General features: G+C 53.9%; 1 protein-coding gene across 2 annotated transcripts in view; it reads left to right on the forward strand.

The window, feature by feature from the left end:
* TBL1X (transducin beta like 1 X-linked) overlaps positions 1 to 13,827 on the forward strand; it is a 32,813-nt gene extending 18,986 nt beyond the window's left edge. Inside the window, exons 2-16 of one of the 2 annotated variants that reach the window (XM_049766753.1) lie at positions 771 to 853; positions 1,043 to 1,149; positions 3,992 to 4,137; positions 5,960 to 6,218; positions 6,633 to 6,765; positions 6,998 to 7,139; positions 7,422 to 7,485; positions 7,593 to 7,690; positions 10,256 to 10,316; positions 10,933 to 11,054; positions 11,649 to 11,723; positions 11,804 to 11,916; positions 12,324 to 12,489; positions 13,142 to 13,243; positions 13,494 to 13,827. In XM_049766753.1, the coding sequence (XP_049622710.1) occupies positions 1,092 to 1,149; positions 3,992 to 4,137; positions 5,960 to 6,218; positions 6,633 to 6,765; positions 6,998 to 7,139; positions 7,422 to 7,485; positions 7,593 to 7,690; positions 10,256 to 10,316; positions 10,933 to 11,054; positions 11,649 to 11,723; positions 11,804 to 11,916; positions 12,324 to 12,489; positions 13,142 to 13,243; positions 13,494 to 13,520 (1,566 nt within the window). In that variant the 5' untranslated portion in view covers positions 771 to 853; positions 1,043 to 1,091 and the 3' untranslated portion in view covers positions 13,521 to 13,827. Of the gene's footprint in view, positions 1 to 714; positions 854 to 1,042; positions 1,150 to 3,991; positions 4,138 to 5,959; positions 6,219 to 6,632; positions 6,766 to 6,997; positions 7,140 to 7,421; positions 7,486 to 7,592; positions 7,691 to 10,255; positions 10,317 to 10,932; positions 11,055 to 11,648; positions 11,724 to 11,803; positions 11,917 to 12,323; positions 12,490 to 13,141; positions 13,244 to 13,493 lie in introns of those variants that run through there. The other variant, XM_049766752.1, reaches the window with a different exon arrangement.
* Positions 13,828 to 15,280: the final 1,453 nt, after the last annotated feature.

Here is a 15,280-nt window from a genome sequence, read left to right on the forward strand (position 1 = left end):
TGAGTCACATAAGTAAATGCTGGCTGACTGCGTGCGTGTGTCTGTGTGTGTGTGTGTGTGTGTGTGTCTGTGTGTGTGTGTGTGTGTGTCTGTGTGTGTGTGTCTGTGTGTGTCTGACTCAAAGCCAACTTCTGTTTGTGTTTGTTTTTGTTCTTGGCAGTGCTTAGAGTCAACTCTTGGCTCTGCACTCAGGAATCTCTCCTGGTGGTGCTCTGGGGAACCAAATGGATGTCGGGGTTCAAACCTAAGTCAGCTGCGTGCCAGTTACCAGCTGTGCTCTCTCTCCAGCCTCATGAATCAAAGCCAAGCTTTTGATGAAAATCTATGTGTCCTTCTTGGGGGAGGGTTCTTTACCTTCTGATTAGTGCTCAAGAGTCCCGGGGGTTGCTTCTCGCCTTGTCTTGTCTGTCAGCTGGGGTTATAGTTTAGTCAAGGGCTGAAAGATGCCCCAGCATCTCTAGTCTGTGAACCCCATGCCTTTGAGAATCAGCAGTAACAGTCGTGCTGGTTTTCAGGAAGCCAAAGGGGCGCAGAGAATGTGCGGCTACACTGGTTTCTTTTACTTTTTATACTTGTTTGGTGGTTACACTTGCTGTGTTGAGTGCTCCCTTGCCCTTTCTCCCAGCCCTAGACAGGTAGGACTCCTGGCAGTGCTTGGGGAGCTCTCTGGGACGGGGAGAGGGGGGGTGGGAGCAGACAGCAGTGGCGAGAAGCAAGGTGGGTTGATGAGTGGCTCTGTGTCCTTATATCTCCCCCATTCTTTCTAGCAGGTCCTTGCGGGACGACCCTGGTGCATGTGACCCAATGTTGGGCGGCCCCCGGAGCAGCCTGGACACATGAAGTGACTCTGAAGGTACGGCATCATGTGTTCTGCACACTCCTAGGGTGGCCTTTTCTGTTCCCAGAGCCACTGGCCCTATTTGATGCTCTGCTCATGTATAGGGGAGCGGGGACCGGCCCGATTGGCCTGCGGTGACCCCTGAGAATTTAGGGTTCTGAAGGGTGACCCCTGTGTCACCACTCTTCCTCTTGCTGTCCCCAGAGTGTGGCTCCCGTTCCTCCAGACCTCACCGCTGCCCCGTCAGGCTAAGATGAGCATAACCAGTGATGAAGTCAACTTCCTGGTGTATCGGTACCTGCAAGAGTCCGGTAAGAGGCACCCACCCGCATGGGCACCTGGTGGGCAGGTGTTGATTTACAAAGGGTCAGCGACACCTTTGCTCGTAGGGCCCACTTGAGGAGGTGATGGAGGCATCTACCTCTGTCCTGGGAAGTGATGTTGGGATTGATCTGCATTGGAGTACCTAACAGTGTTCAAATTCCCTTTAGGCCTGAGCACAGCAGGGAGGGTGCTTGCCTGGCACACAGCCAACCCGGGTTTGATCCCCAGCGCCCCATATGGTTCGCTGAGCATCTTCAGGAGTGATTCCTGAGTGCAGAGCCAGGAGTCATTACTGACTACCCTGTCCCCCAAAAGAAGCCGTGGTGATAGGTGTGTGCAAGTCGCATGGTGGCAACATGCATGGCGTATCTCGGCATTCCTCTGTGCGGTTCTGGTGTCTGGGGTGCTTCTGTTACCATCTGCCCTCCTTTCTCCCGATCTGGATATACAAATTAGATGCTCAAAGTACCCAATTTAACCTCTGCTTGGTCCTTAAAAATTGTTTGGGCCGGAACCGAAGAGATAGTCCGTCCCAGTACCCAATATGGTTCCCTGAGCACAGAGCCAGGAGAAAGTTCTGGGCAGCACTGGGTGTGGTCTCAAATAAAACGAAATAAAAATTGTTTGGGCTTTGCCAAGTCTCCTCCACAGAGCCTTATTTGGCAAGCCAGATCCGAGTCATTTTGTGAATGTGAGATTTAAGAGTTTTTTTTTTTCTTTTTAAAAATCTGGGGTTTTCCTGGGATTCTCATTTCTTCCTCCTTTATCGCCTTGGCCTGCATTTGGGACTTCCTGAAGCTGCAGAACCCAGTAGATGTTTTCAGAGCACACAGTGCATTGCCCGTTTGCATGAAAATTTTCCAGGGTATTTTTTTCTCCCCTCGAGGAAGGAGAAAGTCTGCCAAGAAAGTTCTCCGGCAAGTAATAAAATAATTTGAGATAGCTGGCTTTGAATAGGACTTTTTTTTTTCTTTCTGGGGGAAGAGATGAGGTTATGTAACTAGGAGAACAGAGTTTATATTGGAGGAAAAGGAATCAACAAAGAGGGGGGACGTTGCCCCTAAATATTTGCGACCTTGACCTGTGGGTGCATTGTCAGGAAGGAATAGGAATTTTCTCTACTCTCTTCAGTGACTTTTGACAAGATCCTAGTGGATCTTGTTTTACAAAAAAGGCCTTTGGGGCCCAGAGTCATAGCACAGCAGGGAGGGTGTTTGCCTTGCTCGTGCAGATCGGGCGATCCCAGCATCCTATATGGTCCCCAGAGTGCAGCCAGGAGTGATTCCTGAGTGCAGAGCCAGGAATAAGCCCTGAGCAAAACTCAAAACAAACATGCCATTTGTCCAGGGAAATTGCTCCACAAGCTGATGGGGAGACTGCGTGCAAGAAACTCAGATTTCAAACCACCTAGAATCCTGAACCGGGAATGAGCTCTGAGCATCACTCAGAGCAGCCCCAAAGCCCTGCTGGGTGTGGCCCCAAATCAACAGTATTTAGAATCATTATAAAAATCATTCAGGGGGGGCCCGGAGAGATAGCACAGCGGCGTTTGCCTTGCAAGCAGCCGATCCAGGACCAAAGGTGATTGGTTCGAATCCCGGTGTCCCATATGGTCCCCCGTGCCTGCCAGGAGCTATGTCTGAGCAGACAGCCAGGAGTAACCCCTGAGCAATGCTGGGTGTGGCCCAAAAACCAAAAAAAAAAAAAATCATTCAGGTGGGGCTAGAGAGATAGTACGTGTGTGTGTGTGGGGGGGGACTGCTGGCTTGGGAGAGCCCACAGTGGCCGTTGATCTTAACACTGTCTTTGCCACTGTCCCAGGCCAACAGTCACCCACCACGTGGTGACTCACAGATGTGATTGTGTTTCAATAAAACTTTATTTATAAATGTACAGCGGCCCAGAACTTGTTCCCCATCCCTCAATTTACCCCCAACCACCCACCGCAATCTTAACAAAGAAACCCAGTCACGGTTATGCCTATGAAACCACCACTGCTTATGTGCCATTTCTGCAGAGCAACCCTGGGTGTTCCCATGTACTTCTGCTTTCCTATGGCGTGCTGAGCAGCCTTTCTTGTGCTGGCTGAGAAAGCCTGTTTCACTTTTATACTAGGGACTTGGGCCAGCTGAAAGTGGGCATTCTGTTGGCAGCCTGGCTCCAGCCGTGGGTGGCGAAGCTGTCTGGGATTTGGTGCTCCGGCGACACAAAGCTCTGACTCTGCTCTGTTGTCTCCAAGTAGCTTTGTATGACTAGGGCATGAGGCACATTGGTGGGAATATGCTTTCCCTCGCGCACAAAACCTGCACCTCCTCCTGCAGGGTCAGCTCCCAGAGCACTTTAGAACCGGCTGGGTGAGAGCCCTTGTTTGTATGGACAGAGGAAGGAAGGACTTTGCAAACCACTCTCAGTGGCTTGTGTGATCCCGGAGTGAGCTGCAGGCTCTATCCTGTGTCATGAGAGAAGGTTTGTGTGAACGAAGCAGCAACTAAGTGACAGATGCTGTCAGAGTCTCCATAATTCTGGGTCACACCTGGTGGTGCTCAGGGGTTATTCCTGGCTCTGAGCTCAGGTATCACCCCCGTTGGGCTCAGAGGACTGGATGCAGTGCCAGAGATTGAACCCTGGTTTACCACAAGCAAGGCAAGTGCCTTTCCCACTGTGCTGTGGCTCCAGCTGCTTGGTGGAGATGTGTGGGGCCCTGGCAGGGCTGTGTGCCTGTGTCCCCTGCAAAGCTGGACTTTGCATGGTGTTTCCTCCCAGTCCTGGCAGCCCTGCCCCATACCTGGCTGTGGCTCACTCTGCCCCTCCCCCTCCCCTGTGCCTCAGGGTTTTCTCACTCGGCCTTCACATTCGGCATTGAGAGCCACATCAGCCAGAGCAACATCAACGGGACGCTGGTGCCACCTGCAGCACTCATCTCCATCCTGCAGAAGGGGCTCCAGTATGTGGAGGCCGAAATCAGCATCAATGAGGTACGAGCCCTGCACAGATTAGGGGGCAGACAGCCCATAGGGTGCACCCATACATACACGCAGCGCCACTTCCTCAGCTTGATGGGAACCACGTGGCCTTTGTCATGGGGAGAATGCGCCACAGTTCTGTTTTCGCATCTCTTTTCCTTTGACATTTTGGGGATTCTGTGTGCTGGGGTTCACAGCTCTTCCTGTGATCCATGATTTGCTGTGACTCCTGGCAGAGCTTGGGGGACCGTGATGTGCCAGGGATCAAACTGGCTTTGACCTCCTGCCAGGCCCATGGCCACAGCTCCTTCTTTTTTTTTGGGGGGGGGTGTCACACCCGGTGAAGCTCAGGTTACTCCTGGCTATGCACTCTGAAACCGCTTCTGGCTTGTGGGACCATATGGGACTTTGGGGGATTGAATCACGGTCTGTCCTAGGTTAGTGCGTGCAAGGCAAATGTCCTACCGCTTACAACACTGTTCCGGCCACAGCCCCTTCTTTTCTCTTGGCCCTGGGGTCTGATTTTATGTATTTTACTATGTTGGTCTTCAGCCCACACCTGATGATGCTCAGGGGTTATTCTTAGCTCTCTACACTCTGGTTGTGTGTGTGTGTGTGTGTGTGTGTGTGTGTGTGTGTGCATGCGCGCGTGCTCAGGGGACCTTATGGGATGCCGGGATTCAGACCACATCAGACAGGCCACTGCCCTTCATGCTGGACTAGCACTTTGGCCTCTTGGGTCATTTCCCTCCCTCCCTTTGGATTATTTTTAAAAATCTGCTAGCTGGGGGCTGGAGCAATAGCACAGCATTAGGGTGTTTGCCTTGCACGCAGCCAAGCAGATGGACCTGGTTTGATCCCCGGCATTCCATATGGTCCCCCGAGTCTGCCTGGAGCAATTTTTGAGCACAGAACCATGAGTAATCTCTGAGCGCTGCCGGGTGTGGCTCAAAAGCCAAACAAACAAAAACCTCGGGGCTGGAGCGTTGGAGCAGTCATTACACACACTAGCCTAGGACCAAGGTTTGACCCCCAGCGTCCCATATGGTCCTACAAACCAGGAGTGATTTTTGAGCTCACAGCCAGAAGTAACCCCTGAGCATCACCGCTTGTGGCCCCAAAAACAAAACAAAACAAAACAATACCCAAACCTTGCTCGCTGGGTTTTAAATGACACCCTTTGTCCTACCTCATCCTTAACCCTCTAGGGGTGAGTGCTGCACCCCTCAGCAGAGAATTTCCTTCTCCCCTCCCCCCAGGATGTCCTTGAGTGGCCGGAAATCACTTTCATGGTGCTTGGGTGCCCATGAGTTCAATGACAACCTCCCTCCTATTGATAGGCAAAGAGATGGTGCCATGTGCTGAGCACACTCTGCATGTGAGAGAGAAGGAGGGAGAGAGAGAGAAAAAGGGTCAGGAGTCTGGGCATGTAGCAAGCACCCTCCCCCAATGGCACATTGGCAGAGCCAACCAAAGCCGTGTCCTGGTGAGTGCTAGTGTCTTCCCAAGGGTTCAGAAACACCCTCCTCTGAGAGTTATTCAGGGCGGATACTTCTATGTCTTGGCTACAGGGCCTGAGTTCAGGAGTCCCTGACACCTGGCCTCATTTTGTTTGTTGGGGGCCTCAACTGTGTCCACCCAGCCTCTCTGCCCACTGGGTGGCTGTGTGTGTGTGTGTGTGTGTGTGTGTGTGTGTGTGTGTGTGTGTGTGTGTGTGTGTGTGTGTGTTTGTGCGCGCGCATGCCAGCAGTGAATCCAGGCACCTGTCTTTGCTGGAGTGCTGGGGTGGCTGCCAGACCTCAGAGCCGCGTGGCACTGTCCTTGGTCTTCTCAGGATGGCACAGTGTTCGACGGCCGCCCCATTGAGTCCCTGTCTCTTATCGACGCGGTGATGCCCGACGTGGTGCAGACGCGGCAGCAGGCCTTCCGGGAGAAGCTGGCACAGCAGCAGGCTAGTGCGGCAGCGGCGGCGAGTACCACAGCTGCCACGACCACACCAGCGGGCACCACACCAGCAGTCGGTTCGCAGCCAAATGCACCAAAGAACGGCGAGGCCACTGTGAACGGAGAGGAGAATGGCGCACACGCCACAAGTAAGTGGGGTCCTCCGGGGACCCCTCTGTAAGTGCAGGCCCTTGGCCAGTGGAGGGACCCTCTCCCCCCATCCCCAAATAGAAAAAAGAAATGGATGTTTGAGGGGGCGGGGAGCGGCAGAGTGGCGAGGATTCTGGCTGAGGGAATCATAGATGAGCCTGTCCCGTCAGAAGAAAACCTGCTTCGGCCATAGGTACAGGCCTGGCTGCCAGCTTCTGGTGGCACCTCTCTCCTGCCTGGCCCTTCCCTGGCGGTGAGCCAGTCATGAGTTCCAGTTACAATGGATCCCCATTTCCATTGCTCAGGCACCTCTCAGTCACCCCATTTGCCAGCCCCCCACCCCAAAGGCAGGGTCTGGTGCTGGGTCCTACTAGGCCCTGGTGTTCAGGCATGCGTCCTCCATGTGCCCCCAGACAACCATTCCAAGCCCATGGAGATTGATGGGGACGTGGAGATCCCTTCCAGCAAGGCCACTGTTCTCCGTGGCCATGAGTCCGAGGTGTTCATCTGTGCCTGGAACCCAGTCAGCGACCTCCTGGCCTCTGGGTAAATCCTGTGGTGGGGATGGTGGGCACAGAGGGTCCCCTGGGTGCTTCCATGCCCTGCTTTGAGCATGGATGGGGCTACTCTGAGGTGTGAGGTGGGGTACCGAGCAGAACCCCCCGCTTCTTGCTGGCTGGTGCCTTCTGAACCTTCATCTGCACATGCGGAGATGGCGAAGGCAGGAACCAGAGCTGGCTGTGTAGATGCCCCACATTGTGGCCTTTCCCCTCGGCAGGTCGGGGGACTCCACTGCGCGGATCTGGAATCTGAATGAGAACAGCAGTGGCGGCTCCACGCAGCTGGTGCTCAGGCATTGCATCCGCGAGGGTGGCCATGATGTCCCAAGTAACAAGGACGTCACCTCTCTTGACTGGAACGTAAGCTCCTCCTGGACCCACCCTGGTGCCAAATCCCTGGAATTGCTGGGCGCATACACGTTAAGTCAGGGGGTGCACATTTGCTTGCTCGGGGTACACACACAGGTCCTGCTTGTGATGCTGGTGAGCCGGGTTCCTTTTACCCAAAATGCACCTGCAGGGTTAATCTAGGGAGTCCCTCTGCTAGGACACACTGGGGAAGCCTCATTCTCGTGGTGGGGTGCTGGCACAACTCTTTTCCGGGGTGATGCCTTGGCTTCAGTTTTTCTTCCTGACCCACAGAGTGATGGGACCCTGCTGGCCACAGGCTCGTACGACGGCTTCGCCCGGATCTGGACAGGAGACGGTACGGACCGACCACCCCCACCCCCCAGGGGAAGGGAGATGTGCGTGACCCACGCCGGCTGTGCTATGACTTGGGGCTGGGCATGTGGGCCCCTTCTCCCACCGCAGGTAACCTCGCCAGCACCTTAGGCCAACACAAAGGTCCCATCTTTGCCTTGAAGTGGAACAAAAAGGGGAATTATATTCTGAGCGCGGGTGTAGACAAAGTGAGTATTACTACCTCCCAAGGCTTCTCTGCATTCCCTGCTTGCCCCAGGTCTCTTCCAGCTTCCCGTGAGTAATGGGAACCCGGGTTTGGTTTTGGTGTCGCACCCCACTGTGACCCCACTGTACTCAGGGATCACTCAAGGCTGTCCTTAGGGAGCCCAATGGGCTGCCAGGGGTGGAATGCATATTGGCTGTCCTACCCACCAGTCTGTTGCTCCAGCCCCTCATTTTCCTGGCTTGGATCTGGTTTGCTGTGTAAACATCTTGCTCACAATAATAGTGTTTGCTGGTTGTGTTCCCCATCTACATTCGTGAGTTCGGAGAATGGGGCGTGTCTGAAGCATTTTCACCACATACTTGAGGCACTGAGGACATAGAGGGGGTGGGCGGTGACAGTTGGTATCTCGAATCAGACTGCAGATGTCGGAGGAAGCAGGAGATAGCAGGATGTATGTGTGTGAGTCCCTCCCCCCCCCCCTTCTGCTCAACTGCCCCAGGCAACAGTTCATAATTTAAAAGGGAAGTCTGTTAATTGACTTATGAAATCAGCTAAAGGGGAAAGATACACGCATCAGATCTGCAGAGCTGATGTGCAAAATTCACTTGCTTTGCCCATTGATGGGGGTTGAACTTTAGTCCTGGCACTCCACATTGTCTCCGTAAAGGTGCGCTGGACAGATGCAAGGGATGCAGTTTGCAGGCTGCACCCAATTCTGAGTCTCGTACTTGCATGTGTGCATGTGCGTGGCAGTTTCGCTTTCTCTTTCCTGGAGGCCAGTTGGACTCTGACATCCCTAGGACCTCGCCCCAAATAACCTTGAAGAAAAAGGTTTGTCTGGTCTGTGAGCTCTTAAGTCATTGCTTTAGAGAATGAGTTCTAAAATATTAAGAAATCAAAGAGTTGGGGTCCAGAGTGAACCAACCAAAAAAGAAATCGAAAATTGGGTTCAAGGAATTTGTTTCACACATGGCTTTGCATCTTGCATGGTGGTTTGGAAACTTGATCTGGTGCTGTAATGTCCAGCTGGAGTTTATAATTCAATAGGAAATCATAGACTTCACTGGAAACATTGTCATGATCTTGGAGAAGTCATTTGGGAAGCCATGGGCTAAAGTATGGCCACTAGTTTATTGCTGTCAATAAAGTTTTATTGGTACATGATCTAAACTGTTTGTTTGAAATAGCCTGCAGTGGTTTTCATTGTTTACCTGGGGAGGCTTGAGGTTGATAGGATCTATCGGCCTAAAATAGTCACCCTGACCAAAAAGTTGTTCCACATCTTGAGGGCAATTGCCTAGGACCATGAATTGTTTTGCTTTCAATCCAACAGTCTAATTCTCATTTAGACTTAAGAATTCTCAAAGCTGATCAGATTCTCTGAAATGCTAAAAAAAAGCAGCCAGGTCGGAGGAGGAGGGCTGATGCTCCCCAAAGTCCTAGCTGGGAAGAGAAGGAGCTGTATAGGAAGGAGCCTGCAGTGTGGTTCTGCTTCTAGAAGGCACTTTGTCCTGTGTGACACCTCTTGGTTCATAAACAGACTCTGCAAGAGGCTCTGGAGACACTTGTGTGAAGCAGGATGGAGCGTTGTGCATACCGGCCAGCAGCAGAAAGTTCCAGAGCTGCCGCTGTGACATGAATGAACTCTTGTGCTTTTTTTTTTTTTTTTGCCTTGTTTTGGTTTTTGGTTTTTGGGTCACACCCGGCGGCACTCGGGTTACTCCTGGCTCTATGCTCAGAAGTCGCTCCTGGCAGGCTCAGGGGACCATATGGAATGCGGGATTCGAACCACTGACCTTATGCATGCAAGGCAAATGCTTTACCTCCATGCTATCTCTCCGGCCCCTAAACTCTTGTACCCAGGCTGGGATCCTGCACTGCACCCTGCTGCCCTTTCTCTGGCTCAGGAACACTAAGGAGTGCCCGAGTGTTCCCAGCAGCTCTCCCAGGGAGCTCTTAGGTTTGAGGGCACTTGGGTGTCCCAGCCAGTAAGGCCTGGCTCCCCCACCCATCTCCCCAGGAAACAGTTGCATTGGGGTGCTGAGGTTAGAATTGCCAGTACCTTGCTAAGAGAGACTACTCAACGGGTGGGTACATGTACTTTGCATGCAGAAGGCTGGGCTTCAGGCTCCAGCACCCCATATAATTGAGCAGCATGGGGTGTGGACACCTAAGTAGAAAAATAAAGGAAGGAACGCAGGGAGATGATACAGGATTAAGGCACATGCATATGACCGATCTGAATTCAAATGTTAACACCACAGAGGGTCCCTGAGCATTGTCGGAAGTGACCCCTGAGCACTGCCGGAAGTAGTCCCCAAATCAACACCAGCAAGGCAGAAATGGGGGAACGTGCCTGCCATATCCTGGGGATGAGCCGATGCCTGCTGTCTGGGGCACACAGCCCACCGGGGGCGGGAGGGCAGTTTCTGTGTCCTAGACTATGTGTTTGTGTGTGTCTCACTCCAGCTGCTGGAGGAAGAAGGGGAGGGAGGAGATGGGCCCCTTTGGGGGAGCTGCTTCGGGGGGCGGTTGCTAACCTCGAGCTTCTCTGTGCGGAGCATAGACAACGATCATTTGGGATGCGCATACCGGCGAGGCCAAGCAGCAGTTCCCCTTCCACTCGGGTGAGTGCGGGGTGCCCAGTGCATGTGATGTCCCTGGGAAACTCAGCTCTGGGATACCAGCTCTGCCACATCTAGACCCTTCCCGAACTGCTGTATACCTTCAGGGGCGGGTTCAGTCCTGGGGGGCTGTAGAGTGCTATGGATGGAGCCAGTCAGGGCTGCCCCTTCCCTGCTGTGGCCCATGACTTTGCATGTGCTTGCAGGTCGTGGGTGTCCTGGGGTCGTCATGGGGCCCCAGAACGCACCAACTGGACTCTCTGCTGTGTGGACTTGTCCTGCCAGTGTGCTCATGGCCCACATTGGTGGGCGATGGATTCTCTGTCTCTCTTTCTCTCTCCCTCACATTCTCTGTATCTATTTCTTTCCGTCTCTCTGTGTCTGTTTCCTCCTCTGTCTCACTCTCTCATACATGTACACACACACAAACTCACTCATGTAGGTACATGACTCTCCCAGTGCATCTGTCCCCGACACTGCTTGGGATGAGATAGAACATGATTCGGAAATCTCAGGGAACTCAGTGCGGGGGGGGGGGGGGAATCTGATGCCGGGGTACTGCTTGGGAGCTCTGGGGTGGCTCCTCCCGCCACAGCCACCTGCTCTCCTGTGCCCACAGCCCCTGCCCTGGACGTGGACTGGCAGAACAACACCACCTTTGCCTCCTGCAGCACTGACATGTGCATCCACGTGTGCCGGCTGGGCTGTGACAGGCCAGTCAAGACCTTCCAGGGACACACGGTGAGGGCAGGCAGGAGATGGGGGATTGGGGAATGGGGGACACTGGAGGGCACAGTCGAAAGAGGTATTTTTGCCTCGGGCTGGCGTCTCCTTGGTGGAGTGTGGAGATGAGGTCCAGCTGCCTTCAACAGTGGGTTTACCCTTTTTCGTTCTGGGGGAGGCCATATCGGGCAGTGCTCAGGGTTTACTACCGGCTCTGCGGTCAGGAATGAATCCTAGCAGGCTTGGGGGATCATATGGGATGCTGGGGATTGAACCCGGTGGGATGTATGTGAAGCAAACTCGCCGCCCTACTATGGCTCTGCTGCTCAGGTTGCAAGGATTCTCCTTGCAAAAGGGTTGGTTTCTTGCTGTTCTGCTAGTTCTCTCTAGTCCTGCCTATGATCTCTCAGTCTCTCTGTGTCTCTCTCTTTCTCCCCTCCCTCTCTTACTCTTCCTCTCTCCCTCCTTGGAGGGTGGGCTTGTACCTCAACCCTCTTTGCAGGCCTGTGTGGCCTGATGGGGTTTTCCTGCTGTCACTGATGTGCCACTGCCGCCCCCTGCTGGCCACCCGAGCTTCCTGCAGCTCTTATCCTTGCTCTTGGCTCTTTCCAGAACGAGGTCAACGCCATCAAATGGGACCCTTCGGGGATGTTGCTAGCGTCCTGCTCTGATGACATGACGTTGAAGGTAAAGCCACGCCCCCTTCCTCCAGAGGCTCAGTCCCTGCTGCCTGCGTGGTGGCTTACCCGGTCCCCTATGTTCTGTAGATTTGGAGCATGAAGCAGGACACGTGTGTCCACGACCTGCAAGCACATAGCAAAGAGATCTACACAATCAAGTGGAGCCACGCGGGACCAGCCACTGACAGCATGTTGGCCAGGTATGGGCAGATGGGGCAGGGCAGAGTGGGGACCAGAGAGACAGTATAGTGCGGAGGGCTCTTGCCTTGCTTGTACGTGACCAGGGTTCATTCCAGCACCCCAGATAATTTTCCAAGCCCTGCCAGGAGTGAACCCTGAGCACAGTCCAGAAAAGTTCTGAGTACTGCTGGGTGTGGAGCAACCTCCCCTCCCAAATTCAAACTTGAATGGAATAGGCTGGCCTGTGTGCTTTATGTGTGTGTGTGGGGGTCTGGGTTCAGTCCCCAGCACCACATGGCCCCCAGCCCCAAGTACTTCCAGGAGTGATTCCCAGAGTGTCGCAGGTGGTGCGCTCTGTGTCCTGAGCCACTTGCACTGTATCTGTCACATCGGGGTGGGGAGACTTATGGCTGAGACCTCTCCCCAGTGCGTCGTTCGACTCAACGGTGCGCCTCTGGGACGTGGAGCGGGGCGTGTGCGTGCACACCCTCACCAAGCACCAGGAGCCCGTCTATAGTGTGGCCTTCAGTCCCGATGGCAAGTACCTGGCCAGCGGCTCCTTTGACAAGTGTGTGCACATCTGGAGCACTCAGGTAAATGCCCGAGACACGGGACCCAGCCTTGTCTTGGCCATGTGGGCTTGGGGCACCCCTCAGGCGTCCTCTCATCAAACTCAGAGAACCATGTACCCAGGGTGCGAGGGTCAGCAATAGCTTCAGGGAAGGGTCAGAGTGGTCCCCATAAGATCCTTCAAATACTGTCATGACTGGTCCCTAAGCAGCCTTGGGTGTGACCCTGAAATAAAAAAATAAAGTTACTGGCAAGGGCCAGAGAAGTCATCCAATGAGTAGGGTGCTGCCTTGTATGCAATAAGTCCAGGCTTGATCCTCTGGGTACAGAGGCAGGAGTAGCCTCTGAGCAGTACTGTGTGTGGGCCAGAAGCCTCCCTGGAAAATTTTAGGGGAGACTTAGAGGCATATTTGGCCCTAGCTTGACCAGTCCTGGAGGCCACCAAGTGGGGTCTTAATCCTCCTGCTTCCTGCAGTGGACACAGGAAGATTTGGGGGTAGGGGCGGCAGAATGGTTCCCTTTTCCCAAGGATGGAAGCCAGTTGGGTGGGGACAATGGGAAATGTTCCCCAAGGCACCAGCTATCCTGGCTGGATACTGTTTTGGCATATTCTAACCAGTGTCCCCAGGGTGGGCAGAGGCATGGGGTCTCCGCTCATGGCTTTTCCCCTTGCAGAGTGGGAGCCTAGTGCACAGCTACCGGGGTACAGGTGGCATCTTCGAAGTGTGCTGGAATGCCCGAGGGGACAAAGTGGGGGCCAGCGCGTCCGATGGCTCTGTAAGCAGCTGCTGGGGGGCAGGGGTTGGCAGGGGAGACACCCAGGGGGTGGGGGTGTGATCTGGAGAGGAACCGGCCTCTTCTCCATGACATGCTGCCACTTTGGGGGCATCTGCAGCACAGCTTGGAGGGCCAGGAGGTACCTGGCTTGTGTCTGTCACCTCCTGGCTCAGGCCGCTCCTCTCCAGGATGACTTGGGGTGGGGTTCGAGACCAGAGCTCAATCCGGGTCCCCGGCACTGTTCCCTCAGGTGTGCGTCCTGGACCTACGGAAGTAAAGGCAGAGCAGAGCCGCCAAGACACTGAGCGCCTCAATGGGAGTGGCCCAGCAGTGAAGGGACACAGTGGGTGACACTGACCTGCCCCACCCAAACTGGACGCACTTGGCCTGCAACACCAGCACGTCTCCCGGGCCACTTGAGGGTCCATTGGTTTGTCTGTTTGCTTGTTTGTCCTGAAGCTTCACACCAATGTCAGAGAGACACGCGTGTGCGGTGGAGTTGTCCTCGGACAGGATGTACTGCGAGGCCAACAGGCTCATGAATTGAACTGAGCGAGGAGAAAGAGCGAGAGCTGTGCCAAAAAGAGAGAGAATGCTACGAGGAGCCGAACGACCACACCAATGTCCCTTCTGCCTCTTTCAATGGCATGGGCGCCGGGGCCAGTCACCCGGGATGCCCACAGTCCAGTCTGTTAGTGGTGACACGATGTGCACACGAGTGACTCTGTGACCCTCTCCAACCCCCCTCCCAACACTTGGTATTTTTAGAATCTAACTTGTTTAATGACTTCAACCCACTGCAGTCCTGTGGCCTGGGTTTCCGAGAAGGGGCATGCTGGGGGCTGGTCGCTTCTTTCTCAGGTGCCTGCTCCCCACCCCAGCCCTCCAGCAGCCACGGGCTCCTTTGTCTTGTTGTCTTGTTCGTCCTCTCCTTCTGTTTTGTCCCAGTCTCCCAATCTTCAGCTGGTTGGTCTCAAGGGCACTTTTCGACGCATTACTAAGTGCTTTATGTACGAAGGCAGGGCCAGGGGACTTTTTACAAGATGTGGGTGGTGGGTGGGGGGAAAGACTTATAAGAGAAAAAGAGCCTGGAGTATTTTTGCAAAAAAAAATATTTTTATGTTAAAATGATTAAAAAGACAAATCCTAACACGGCCATCAGAGATCACTTTGTGCGATTCATCTTTGATTCAGATTGGAGGAGACCAGAGATGGGGGTGGCGCGGGGTACACCCCCTCTTGGAAGCTGGATTCTGGGAGTGTGTGGAGAGGAGTGGGTACTCACTCTAACATGTGGGTTCTCACATAGGTACTGAGAAGTGAGTCCTTATCTGTTGGGGCTGCCTGGGGTGCAGGAACCTCCACAGACCTGTCTCCAATATAGACTGGGATGAAGGTTTGGAGCTTGTAGAAGTTGTTTTTTCACCCTAAATGAATCATTCTGGGTAGTTTTGGGGGCCGAGATCTGCTTGAGGATTCTCCCTACTACTTCGCAGTGGGGACCAGCACAGACCAAGTGAAGGATGGAGGATGGTTTGGGGGCTCAGGGCTCATACCCTCACCCCAGCTTGGCAAACATCAGACCCCAACTCCCCTGCGGGGCATGGGTACACATCCTGCTTGAAGAACTAGGTGGTGTTTGCTGTTCGTTGCGGTTTGTGGGGCACTAAACTATGTGACTCTGGGCTCAGGGTGAGGCTCATGGGAGCTTCCAGAAGGTGCTGGAAAGCACTTGTACCACCCTTCCTCCAAACACCCCAATACTGGGCTCGACCATCTTCACCGCTGGGAATACCAGGCGTTGTTGGCTGTGGTCAAGGGCCGCATAGCTACATAGGGAAACAATGCACCTCACATCTCACAAGCCACATTCGGAATAGGAGCCCCAGCATAGAACCTGTTTGCCCCACGAGCAGATGGTGCCCTGATCTCGGGATCCCCATGCTTAGGGGGCCATGACAAGATGAGTAATGTCCTGGGAGCCAATAGGACTGGGCCCCCCAAACACGTGGTCAACACTGAACTTTGTTCTAACTC

This window comes from Suncus etruscus, chromosome X (genome assembly GCF_024139225.1).
Source record: "Suncus etruscus isolate mSunEtr1 chromosome X, mSunEtr1.pri.cur, whole genome shotgun sequence".
Taxonomy (NCBI): domain Eukaryota; kingdom Metazoa; phylum Chordata; class Mammalia; order Eulipotyphla; family Soricidae; genus Suncus; species Suncus etruscus.